This window comes from Cherax quadricarinatus, chromosome 3, assembly GCF_038502225.1.
Source record: "Cherax quadricarinatus isolate ZL_2023a chromosome 3, ASM3850222v1, whole genome shotgun sequence".
NCBI lineage: Eukaryota > Metazoa > Arthropoda > Malacostraca > Decapoda > Parastacidae > Cherax > Cherax quadricarinatus.
This window is the reverse complement of record NC_091294.1, coordinates 67,743,827-67,757,399: the sequence shown is the minus strand read 5'-3', so window position 1 is coordinate 67,757,399 and position 13,573 is coordinate 67,743,827. Positions and strand designations below refer to the sequence as shown.

At 36.9% G+C, this 13,573-nt stretch overlaps 1 protein-coding gene across 1 annotated transcript in view; it reads right to left on the bottom strand.

Annotated features, from left to right (window-relative positions):
• Window positions 1-323: 323 nt before the first annotated feature.
• Window positions 324-13,573, bottom strand: part of LOC128696756 (polycystin-1-like) — an 89,887-nt gene continuing 76,637 nt past the window's right edge. Inside the window, exons 21-27 of the mRNA XM_070093391.1 lie at window positions 12,108-12,220; window positions 11,704-11,813; window positions 8,473-8,640; window positions 7,049-7,228; window positions 6,775-6,889; window positions 6,338-6,474; window positions 324-1,145 (exon numbers count right to left, since the gene is read on the bottom strand). Coding sequence (XP_069949492.1) covers window positions 324-1,145; window positions 6,338-6,474; window positions 6,775-6,889; window positions 7,049-7,228; window positions 8,473-8,640; window positions 11,704-11,813; window positions 12,108-12,220 — 1,645 coding nt within the window. The remainder of the gene's footprint in view (window positions 1,146-6,337; window positions 6,475-6,774; window positions 6,890-7,048; window positions 7,229-8,472; window positions 8,641-11,703; window positions 11,814-12,107; window positions 12,221-13,573) is intronic.

The following is a 13,573-nucleotide window of genomic DNA, read 5'->3' as shown; positions in this document are numbered from 1 at the left end:
TTTCCGGTCAGTTTTCTTGAGCCCAAAATTTTGGAGAGGGTTTGCCAGGTACTTTTCATGTCACCTTTCATTTCACTAAATCTATTTTCATAATACATTTGCTTTGATTTACGTATTAGTTTTGTTAGTATTGATGTGTATCTTTTAGTAAATTCTTTAATAATTAGGCCTAATCTGAACTGCTTTTCAATTTGGTGTTTTTTATTAATAGATTTGAAGCTACTTCTAGTTAGCCATGGGCTGTTTAGCCTCTTTTCTGTGATCTGTTTCGTTTTGACTGGGCAATGTTTGTTGTAGAGGTTTAGGGTTTTATGTAAAAAAAATTAGATATCTTTATCGATATTATTACTGTCATTTAGCTCTCTCTGCCAATCAATGGCACCTAGAGCTAGTTTTAGGTTGTTTATCGATATCTCGTCATGCAGGTGAAATGAGATCTTTCTTGTTTCTTGAGGCAGTTTAGATAAGTTGGTTATGAGAAAGGTAGGATAGTGGTCTGTGGTGTTATCTGTGATTATACCTGCTTGTAGTGGAGATATGTTCATCCAGATATGGTCGGGTAATGAGGCACTAGTGTCAGAGATTCTTGTTGGCTTTGTTACAGTGGGTAGCAATAAGCTGTTGTTCATAGCATTTGTGAAATCAACTACTGGAGGGTCGGTTGCTTGGATAAGGTTGATGTTGAAATCTCCTGCTAGTATCAGATGGTGTTCATTCAACTCTGACTCAATTATCATGTTTCTAAGGTTATTGCTAAAAGTGTAAGTGTTTGAGTATGGTAGTCTGTAGACTGCACCAACTGCTATAGGTTTCTTAAGTGTTCTTGATGTAAATTTAGCTATTATATATTCGCCGTTTTTGTCCCAAACATTAGTTGATTTCACACATTCTAGTTCATCAGAGTAATAGATGGCAGTGCCTCCTCCTGATTGGTCAGGCCTACAGTTATGTATGGCTGTGTAACCAGGTATGGTAAATATGTCTGTCAGATCTTGTCTGAGCCAGGTTTCAGTAAGTATAATGAAAGTTATAGTAGCATTTAGAGACTTAAGTAATAAAATGAGGCCATCATAGTGTTTACTCAATGATCTAACATTGTAGTTGAAGACTGTAATGTTCTTGCTGACACTGAGAAGGGTATTAGCCTGATTAGCAGAGCAGTGTAGTAATGGCAATTACTGTTTGGACTATGTGTGCTGTTCAATAAGAGGTTGATATCAGGATCGATACTTACATTCATAAGGGGTATGTGGAGAAATAGCCGTTACAATTATTAAAGAACAAAAAGACCAAAGCAATGATGTTAAACCACTAACAATTATGAACTTATGAACTAAGATAATTAAACCACTACCAATTATGAACTTATGAACTAAGATAGTTAATTCAAATAAAAAAAATAATGGAGCTACTGAAAATTAAAATAAAACACTTTAGCACCTTCATTATTTCGAAGTTAAAAGTAATGGTTTCAAGTATAAAATAAGACAGAGAATAAAACACTTAAGTACCTGGATTAGCACCTTGAATAGTGCCTTAGGTGTCTAAAGTAGCTGGGAAATAATTACAGTACTGTTATTCACTAACAGTCATGAAAATATGGATTAGAATAAGAGTAAATTCTACTAAACCACATTAGAAGTTGTTGTGGTTGGTTTGGTTAGCATTGAGAGACGAGACGATTTTTAAGCAAAGTCCTAAATTTATAAGCAGTCAGGGGATCCTTTACCAGTTCAGGTAGTGAATTCCATATCTTCGGGCCCTCCATGTGCATTGCATTATTGCATAGTGTGAGACTGACACAAGGGATGTCAAAGTGCCTTTTGCTGTTGCAGCTATCATGGAGAAGTTTAAGTGGAGAGTTTACATTGGAGTTTAATGTTCTGTATATGTAGTAAGCACAATAATATGAGTGTATGTCTCATATATTTAGCAGGTTTAGGCTTTTGAAAAGTAGTGGGGTGTGCTGTCTAGCACAGGAGCTGGTAATCATCCACACAGCAGCTTTTTGTTGGGTTGTTAAAGGTTTAAGATGGTTAGCTGTGGTTGATCCCCAGGCACAAATGCCATAGGTGAGGTAGGGATATATTAAAGAGTGGTACAGGGTAAGGAGTGTCATTTGGAGTACACAGTATCGTATCTTGGAAAATATGCCTACTGATTTGGAAATTTTCTTGGATATATGCTGAATGTAGGAATGAAATTTAAGAGTACAGTCAAGGAGAAGACCTAGAAATTTACCCTCAGTAACCAGACATGCCTTGTTGAACATTATATGTAGCTTTGGGAAAAGACCCATTTTAAAGAAGGATCATTAAGCCTGAAAGCATATGTTAAACATTATATTTTACAAAAACAATAATAATGCTACACGTAATATTCACTGACATTTGTAATACTCACCAAATACAAGTCAGAATGATGCATTTCATAACTAAATAGGAAAAAGCTTAATGTGGCATATAGCAAGTGGTGGAGGGCAGGTGTTCTAATTAAGCAAATTTACTCACAAGATACACACAGCCCTTACAAAATATACCATAATATAATATCTTTATTTACTACAAGGACTTGAGTCCTGGAAATGGGAAGTACAATGCCTGCACTTTAAAGGAGGGGTTTGGGATATTGGCAGTTTGGAGGGATATGTTGTGTATCTTTATATGTGTATGCTTCTAGACTGTTGTATTCTGAGCACCTCTGCAAAAACAGTGATAATGTGCGAGTGTGGTGAAAGTGTTGAATGATGATGAAAGTATTTTCTTTTTGGGGATTTTCTTTCTTTTTTGGGTCACCCTGCCTCGGTGGGAGACGGCCGACTTGTTGAAAAAAAAAAAAAAAAAACATGTACAAGGTATACAGGCCTAGCTGACATCAGTGACATACTACTACATAGAAAGCCGATTGTTATGCAGAGCATTTCGGGCAAATTAGGTCAGTTTTGTTCCAGGATGCTACCCACACCAGTCGACTAACATCCAGGTACCCATTTTACTGATGGACGAGCATAGACAACCGGTGTAAGGAAACACACCCAATGCTTCCACTCCTCACCAGGAATTGAACCCAGACCCTCACTGTGTGAAGCGAGAGCTTTTGCCACCAGGCCACGGGGTACAAACCATATCATGACATTACGATTTCTTGAGTCAGCCCTTACAGGAAAGCCATACCGAGATGATCAGTGCAACTTAAGTCATGCTGCATGTAGTAATACTGAAGCCATACTGCATGCAGTAATACTGAAATGGATATTGGCAGTTTGGAGGGATATGTTGTATATCTTTATACGTATATGCTTCTAAACTGTTGTATTCTGAGCACCTCTGCAAAAACAGTGATTATGTGTGAGAGAGGTGAAAGTGTTGAATGATAATGAAAGTACGTACAGTGGAACCTCAGATATCAAACTTTCTTCGGTCCAGAAGGCTGTTCAAGTGCCTTTACCGAATGAATTTATTCCCATCAGGAATAATGTAAATTAGATTAGTCCATTTCAGACCCTCAAAAATACACTTATAAAAGCACTTACAAAAATACACTTACATAATTGGTTGTGTTGGGAGCAGTTCAATTTTTGAGGCTCCACTGTATTTTCTTTTTGGGGATTTTCTTTCTTTTTGGGTCACCCTGCCTCGGTGGGAGACGGCCAACTTGTTAAAAAAAAAAAAAAATCTTAAGGACAGACCACTTCTGATGATGATGATGCTAGCTAAACTCTTGCACCATGAGTCATAAATTAACAACCAAGTTATTAACCAGTCAGACTACAAATGATCTTCTGAGATAATGTAGTTAAACCTATCACTTAAATTCTTATGATGCCAATAATTAAATCTCTGTGTTTGGCATAAGAATAAGAAGTTTATTTCAACATGATACAATGTTTGTACAAAGGAGTATGACATTTGGGTGTACATGCTGAAAGCCCCTTATATGCACAGCATTTCAGGAAAACTTAAGACTAATTTAAGATTAAAAGGGCAATAACTCTTTGTGCAATTTTGTATATATAGTTAACTAGGTGGGTGTAATTTAAATTTAGAAGTTTACAACGAATTCAAGAGAACTGAATATTCTAGTCCATGCTATATGTTTTTAATAAGTTTGATAGAGAGTAATTACAGTTTTGATTATTTTCCTAGAGTGGACACAATGGATTGATTAACATTTGAGAGGATAACAGATATTGAGAAAACGTATACAATGATTATAATGTTTTACTTAAGTTAGTGATACTGAGCAAATGAGTGTATAGTTTTTACATATTTATGATGGGCTGGGATAAGTTAGGGAGATAATGTGCTTTTTAATGGCATGTGCAAAGGAGCTAGCTTTTTTTTGTCTTAGTGGTGCTTGTGGAATGACTGCTGAAAGCAGTTTGCCTGGAGGGGGGAATCATTCTGATTCAAACCTCTTTGCTTATAAAAAAAAATACTATAGGTAGATGAATGAATGGTTAACAGTGGAACCTCGTTTTTCAGCCATTTTGTTTATCAGCCGATTTGTATTTAGGCTGGATTTTGGGCAGAAATTTTGCTCTGTATTTCGGCCGGTGCCTTGTAAGTCAGCCGTATTAGATGCATCAGCCCGCCTCTTCCGCGGGGACACTGCGCTTTAGTAAGTCAGTTTCCCTGTGTCTTTCGGTGAATGAGCATATACTCCGCACATTCATCCAAAAATTTCCTTAAAATCCATTGGTTTTTGTGCTTGTTTATTAAGTGCGACTATGAAATAAGCCACCATGGGCACAAAGAAACTTCCTAGTGCCAGACCTTTGGTAAAGAAAGTGAGAAACATGATAGAATTGAAGAAAGAAATTGTAGCAAAGTACGAAAGTGGAGGAGGAAGAGAGGGGGGCGAATGTGCCTTCTTCAGTGATTCTACGATATGTATGATACTAAAGCAGCAGGAGTTGATAAAGGATATAGGACCAGCCAGTGATAAAGTGTAGTATTAATAGTGTAGCAAGTAAGTTAAGTGATTAAGCAATAGAAAAAGGACACGAAACTAACTCCTCCAATGTTACTGGAGGTATGTAGGGCCACTGACAACACCGCTATCACCACCACCACCACTACAGTATACAGTATGTACAGCTTATGCTGCCAGTGGCCCTGATAACCCAACAACAACAACAACACTACCACCATCCTTCACATACGTAATGAAATATTTTATTCATTCTAGTGTGTATATCAGGTTTCTATGTTATTTATATTGTTTATTATGTCATATTAGATCAATTGTGATAGATAAATAAGCCATAGAGTTGATACTAGTGTCATATTGAAGGACTATCTTGTCCTGCCTCCAAACAAACTCTCCTCTTCCTAGAATGAATTAATTGTATTTACATTAATTCTTATGGGAAATATTGCTTTGAATTTAGGCCATTTCGAATTTAGGCTGGCTTTCTGGAATGGATTACAGCTGAAAAACAAGGTTCCACTGTATTTAATTAGTCTGTAAAACTAGTTAATTAGTAAATGAGTTAGCTGGTAATAAAAGAAAGAAGAGAATCACTTAACCTTACAATACAGTGGATTAATGTCACACAGTAACTCAGAGATACAATACAACAAGCATTTATTTAAACAACATTTCACTGAGTGTGGAAAACCATACTGGGTGAAACATTCATATTAACGAAGTCTTGTTTTGGTTCTGTATATTAAATTTACTATGCAAGTCCACACCAAGGCTATCTGCTCAGAACTATCTACTAATATTTAGACTAATGACTACCAGGGACAATTGCATATTATTAACCCTTAAACGGTCCAAATAGATTGACGTTCAAATCCATAGTGCTCCAAAAGTAGATCTATGCATTTTTTACATATTTTCAAATGTAAGAAAAAAAAGATGATGTACATTTTTTTACATACTTTCAAATGTTGAAAAAACGTACATATACGTTTGGACAGTTTAAGAGTTAACATGTATAAGACAAGAATAGAAGAGCAGGTATACTGGCTACCTTTCATGCTGCTACATGCATAGCATTATAAACAAAATGACCTTTAGAAGAGATATTGCCATAAACTCAGTCAGCAAGGAAGCAGTGGAGATTTCTTAATTATATGTAACAGATGTGCAGAAGTATGAAAAAAAAAACATGGTCACTGTTCATTTACATGAGGACAAGAACAATGTAACCATGGTTTTCCTGAGTAGTATCCACTGCTGTATCAGTATGTAGCAAAAAAAAGAAGAAAATAAAGAAAAACTAGAGTAAAATTATTAAATGAATTTCATTAGTACAGCAGCCAGCAGGTTATCAATCACACATTATCTAACTTAGCTTTGTATTTGATAAAAAGTATACACTTACTTGAACACCTATAGTAATAGATTTATTTGCGAGACATGTGGGCTCTTGCCTGATGATGGCACAGTAGCTAGGGAACACATAGACAGCACCACCAACCTCTACAACCTTTCCCTCTAGTTCTGCAGCATCGAAGAATCCTAAGAATTAAAGATCATATTAATTATTACATACCAATACTCTTCCAGTGGGCTTGCAGAGAACCTTGAATGGAAGCAATATATATTTTTCAAAAACCAAAAAGCAAGTATATACACACAACTGATATTACAGATTGCTGCAATAAGATCATAGGAAACAGGTAATATCTTGATAGTAACATTGTAAGTGCTCTGAAAATTTCTCACATTATCAAGGAGTATTATTATTTTTCACTTGGGTTATAGTGCATTATAGATTATTATTGAAAATCTGGAAGTATTAGATGAAAGTGCACTTACCGACGGCCATATTGACCTGGTCTCCTGCGTCAATTTTGGCTGGCTCCTCCCCTACAACAGCTGACTCCAGCAGTGCTCCTTGCGATGACCCTACAACCCCCAGCATCTTTTCCACCTAATACATATATGAATCTTAATTAAGTGAATTCATTATCTTATGCATTATTTTCAAAGAGTGACTAAGAGTGAGTTTGAGTAGTTACATAAATGTAAACCAATTAGTGACTTTAAAATCTGAACAAATCTTATCTTAATGCAATAAAAAAAATCCAACCTTCTCATTGGCATCCTGGTCATCTGCAGAAGGTTCATATGATGTGTCTTCTTCTTCTACGAAGAAAGACTCATTGGCAGCCATTCTTTTTCTTCTTCTTCTAGACATGATTGATATTTCTGAACCATCATCGTTGGTTGACATTGTATTATTTGACAATTTTGTGCTCTTATTAACACCCTAAAAATATATGAAGTCTAATTATAATGTATTATAGTTATGCAACAAATAGTTATAAAAACAGTTTAGGACATTAACCACTGCATGGCAAGGGAGAGGTTAGAGAATTTATCGAAAAATACACTTTAAGTACAGGAGAAAATTTTTAAATATGGTATGAGAAACGGAGGGTTGTTTGGCATAGTGTGTATGGTATGTAGCAAGCCTTTTCATCCTAATCAATTACAGTATGCTCCTTGTACATTTTTTGTTATGTAATTGCAGTTACAGCATATAGTTATACATGGTCAAACCTTGGTTTTCGTATGCCCTAGTCTGTATATAAAACTATAATTATTCTCTATAAAATGTATTTTTTGCTAATATTTCCCATAAGAAATAATGTAAATGCAATTAATCCATTCCAGACACCCAAAAATATTAACAAAAATACATTTTATAGAGAATAACTATAGTTTTACATACAGACTACGGCATATGAAAACTGAGATTTGACTGTAGTTGCTTATGAGAGGTTTTTACAAAGCAGTGATATAAGAAGGTGGAGTATATGGAGAGTAAAAGAGGTGAAGAGAGTGGTGAGGGAGTGCAAAAGGAAAGCAAATGATAGAGTGGGTGAGGCACTGTCAACAAATTTTGTTGAGAATAAGAAAAAAATTTGGAGATAAATAGGTTAAGAAAGTCTAGGGAACAAATGGATTTGACAGTTAAAAAAAGAATAGGGGAGTTAGTAGATGGGGAGTTGGAGGTATTGGGAAGATGGCAGGAATATTCTGAGGAACTGTTAAATGTTAATGAAGAGAGAGAGGCAGTAATATCATGCAGTGGCCAGAGAGGTATAATATCTTTTAGGAGTGAAGAAGCTCTGGATGTGAATGTGAGGGAGGTGCATAAGGCACTGGGTAGAATGAAAGGGGGTAAAGCAGCTGGAACTGATAGGACCATGACAGAAATGTTAAAAGCAGACAGGTATATAGTTTTGGAGTGGTTGGTACTTTTGTTTAATAAAACCATGAAAGAGAAGAAGGTACCTAGGGAATGGTAGTTGATAAAACAGACAGAAAATGGAAATGTGTCAATCCTGGAGTGACCAAGATGTCAAGACAAAAATTTTTCCAATAAAATGCCCTGGTGATTACATTTTCTCTTTTTACAATAAAATATAAGTATGATAACAAGTTTAATAAAACATTCTCTTTAAAACCTCTGGTAAGAGTACTATATATATATTAGTCAGTCCTAACCCTCATGAGGTTGGCTGCTGTAGTCAGAGCTCCAGCAACAAAGTCCTTCTGTTGAGAGAGAGGTGCTTCCTTGTCTGCTGATGCTGACAGTGCTACCAGCATCTCCACTGCTGAGGCCTGGCTCTCTTTCGGTAGTGGATCAGCTACAGCTCCAAGTATGTTATTTACCTAAATTTAAAATAAGGAATATTTCAATAAACCTTGCATGGTGCTAGTATATTTTTCACCTACAGGAATGACAACCAAAAACTAATACCTATGGAATGCTATTATTATTATTATTATTATTATTATTATTATTATTATTATTTTTCTTTTTTAACATGCTGGCCATCTCCCACTGAGGTAGGGTGATCCCCCAAAAAGAAATACTTTTACCATTATTCACCCTATCACCGTCTTTCCAGAGGCATGCAGATATGGCAGTTTAGATGTCACTCTCAACAGCAAATATCCCAAAATCCTCTTTTAGAGTGCAGGCATTGTACTTCCCACCTCCAGGACTCAAGTCTGGCTAACCAGTTTCCATGAATCCCTTCACAAATTATTATTATTATTATTATTATTATTATTAGTATATTAACGGGGAAGAAATAAATCTACAGTGGACCCTCGGGTAACGGCATTAATCCGTTCCAGAGAGCTTGTCTTTAACCGATTTTGCCGTTATCCAAATTAATTTTCCCCATAAGAAATAATGGAAATCCAATTAATCCGTTCCATACACCGAAAAATATTAAACAAAATAATTTTTTTCACATGAAATATACATTTCCCTACACAGAAAACAATGAGACATGCACAATAAACAATACTGAAATGACACTTACCTTTACTGAGGACTTATTGATGAGTGATGAGATGGGAGGAGGGGGAGAGGAGGGAGGTGTATTATTGTTTGGAAGGGGAATCCCCTTCCATAAGGACTTTAGGTAGCAAGTCCTTCTCCAGGGTTACCTCCCTTCTTTGTTTTTTATTGCCACTGGGACCAGCTTGAGAGTCACTGGACCCCTGTCGCACCAAAAATCTGTCCGGAGAGCTCTGTTTCTGGTGTGTCTTTAACCCCTTGACTGTTGCAACCCCCCAATCCTGAGGCATCTGGTGTCGCAAGATTAAAAAAAAAAAAAAATTATTTTTTCTTATGAAATGATAATCTTTTCCTGATTGTAATGACATGAAAAAAATGAAATTTGATGGAAAACTGACTGAATTATACTCTTGCAAAGTTAGCGACCTCGGTGATATTTACAAATCGGTGATTTCGCCCACTTTGAGCTCTATTTTCGGCTAATTCCATTGTTCCAGTCAACCAAACTCATAGCTATTTCTTTAGAACTCCGTTTTTTCTATCAATTGAGTACAAGAAACTGCCCATTTACCGATTTCAATTACCCAATAATGTGGTCAGAAATTTGCAATTTGGCCAATTTCATGAAAATTAAAAAATATGACAATTTCAAAATAAGGTCCAGAATGAACAATGCAGACATTCCTGGCTCTAAAATAACATTTTCTTTGTTCATCAGTCATGTCTCCAGGCCCCTCTGATAATACTCTTGCTTTCTATTTTGAATTTTTATTCAAACAAAAAATAGAAGATTTACTGTTATGCAGACTACTGCAATATTGTAATAGTTGTACATATAATGTCAACCCATTCATGACTGCATATTAAAATGGCTAGTTGGACATTTATTGGACAATGATATCATTTGTTTACTTTTGAATATCGGCAAAAATCAAACATTTCCCCTAATTTGAGCTCCATTTCCAGGTTCTTTTTATAGTAGAACCAACCAAAATCACCTCTATTTCTATAACATGTTTTCCATTCTATCAAATGAGACCAAGAAAATGAGTTCCAATTTATTTTCTAGGAGGTATTTTTTCACATTGGGGCAAAACACTTGATAGAACCAATCTTGGAAAATGTCCCTAGTGACCCATGCCTTACTGTCTGCCGTCCACATCACACACAAATTAGGCTGTCTTTCATAGGCTTGTGTCCTGGGAGTGCCTTTTCCTCCTGAGTAATGTAGGTCCTGTTTGGCATTTTCTTCCAAAACAGGCCTGTCTTGTCACAACTGAACACTTGTTGGGGTTTTAATTTTTCAGCCTCTATGTACCCCTTAAAGTCCTGCACATATTTTTCAGCCACTTTTTTGTCACAACTGGCAGCCTCACCATGCCTTATCACATTGTGTATGCCACTGCAATTCTTAAATATCTCAAAACCAACCTTTGCTGGCCTTAAAGTCACTAACATCAGCACTATTTGGAGGCATTTTCCTAATGAGATCATCATGCAACTGCCTTGCCTTTTCACATATTATTGACTGAGAAACACTATCTCCTGATAATTGTTTGTCGTTGATCCAAACCAACAAAAGTCTCTCCACATCTTCGAGTATTTGCGATCCGTGTTTTGTAAGCATACCTGCATCTTTTGCAACAATAGCTCCCTTGATTGCATTTTCCTTGGTCAAGATAGTAGTGATGGTTGAATAGGGTTTGTTATATAACCTGGCCAACTCAGAGACACGCACTCCACTTTCGTATTTTGCGATGATCTCTTTCTTCAATTCGATAGTATTTCTCACCCTTTTTGCCACAGGGCTGACACTAGAAGGTTTCTTTGGGCCCATGGTGACTTATTTAGCAGTTACAAGCACTAAAAAATGGAATAATACAAAATATATCGCATGTACCCATGGAATCGTCCTCCCTGGCTTGTAAACAATGGCACACTAAGCTGTACTGGAAAGGCTGGGCGGCCCAGGCCTCACAGACACGTTCGGGACAAACGCCCTTAACCGAGCATTCGGGTGTTAGCCGAGCCAGTATTTTGCAGCCAAAATGGGATGCTATCCGATTTTGGCATTAGCCGATGCCGCCGTTACCCGAGGGTCCACTATATTTGGATTCTACAGTGCCTCCTAGGGAATGATAAGAAATCAGATTTGATTCAAATGAGGGAAGGATAGCTCCAACCCGTTGGATCAAGACTCATTACCAGTACAAGAGCAGACCCTTGAAGGGTACTGTGTTTAGGATGATCTGACATCATAACATAACTTTCTCTCAAAAGATAACGTGAATCACTGCTTCATCAGAAATCCTCTAGTGTACAGTATATACAGTACATGCTTATTATTGCTTTTACTGAAATGTAAATACTGTTAATAAACTGCAATGAATTTATATACTATAATGACGTGACACATACAGTACCTGGATAACTTCATCCATGGAAGTAGCTGAGAACTTACTGGCAGCTCCTAGCATGTTAAGGTTCTTTTCAAGATCCATGCTTCCATCATTTCTTGAGCCCTCAGAGTCCTCTGAAAACAACTGCTATTCTGAATGATATTTTAACGAAAACTATGCGAGCTGCCACTGATGCATTTATAACCCAAACATGAAGATAATAATGACCCTCTTGTAGTCCATAGGCTTTAAACCTGCATTAACTGACCTATTTCCTAGTGAAGAGGCCAAAGTTTTTTAAGTATTTTGGGGCAACTAATGTTACCAGTAGTATTTAAGTATGCCTTAACTTTAGACCATAAGAAAAAATATAAAAAAGATGCATAATTTTAATTTTAGAGCACTCTTGAAGAGCAATTTTTTCTTACCAATATAATCCATTTCAATTGGAAGAGTGATGCCTGCTAAGGATTTCTCAGCACGTAGCAACATATCCACTTTAGTCTGGTCACGTGCACCTGTGGCTTTTGTCAGTTCATTTCTAGCAGTACCAAAAATTAAATGCATACATCAGTTAGAGGATTTCATTGTAAATGGATAATAATGAAGAAGTACATTCAGTATCTCCTAACATTAATTTATGGTATATCCTAATATTAGCTTATGGTATATCCTGGTGTTAACATGAGGGTACACCATGAATTAAAGTTAGGATATATTGTAATTAATGTTAGGATATACCATAAATTAATGTTAGAATACAGTGGTCCCTCGTTTTTCGTAATTAATCCGTTCCTGGAGCCATTACTATAAATGAAATTTACGATTTACGAATCAATTTTGCCCATAAGAAATAATGTAAATACAATTAATCCGTTCCTGACACCCAGAAGTATTAAAACAAAAAAATTTTTTACATGAAATGTACATGTAGTACATAAACAATACAATGGGAAATGATGAATGAAACATTAACAGCATAACACTTACCTTTATTGGAGATTCTTCTTAGTGTATGGGAGACTGGCAGAGGAGAGAGAGTGGATTGTTTATAGTTTGGAAGGGGAATCCCCTTCCAGCAACACCTCAGGTTCCAATTGCTTTTCTGGGGTTGCTTGTCTTTTCTGTTTCTTAATGCCACTAGGACCACCTTGAGAGTCAATGGAGTCCTGTCTCGCAAAATAACTGTGGAGAGAGCTCTGTTTCTGGCCACTCTTTAACACTTCCCTAAAATGGCCCAAGACTTTGTCACTGTACATGTTGCCAATATGGCTTGCAACAACCTTGTTAGGGTGATGTTTCTCCATAAAGCTTTCCATCTTACCCCACATAGTAAAAATCTCTTTAATTTCTGAAGAAGGCACCTTCTTCCATCTCTCTTCCTCCTCCTCTGCAGCAAGATTCTGAGCTGTGATCTGTTGCTCTTCCTGCTGAAACTCTTGCAGCTCCTCAGTGGTGAGCTCTTCATTGTGGTCTTCCACCAATTCTTCCACATCCTCCAAACTCACATCCAACCCCATGGAACTCCCCAGTGCCACAACTGATTTTACAACAGACATAGGCTCATCAGGGTCAGTCCCAAACCCTTCAAAATCCCTCTTGTCGACACAATCTGGCCACAATTTTCTCCAGGCAGAGTTCAAAGTCCTGGTAGTCACTCCCTCCCAAGCCATACCTATAAGGCTTATGCAATGGAGGATGCTGAAGTGTTCTCTCCAAAATTCCTTTAGGGTCAAGTGAGTGTCTGTGGTCACAGTCAAGCACCTGTGAAACATTGCTTTTGTGTAGAATTTTTTAAAGTTTGCAATGACCTGCTGGTCCATGGGCTGGAGGAGAGGAGTGGTATTCGGGGGCAAGAGCTTTACTGTGATGAACCCAAACTCCTCGAAAATTA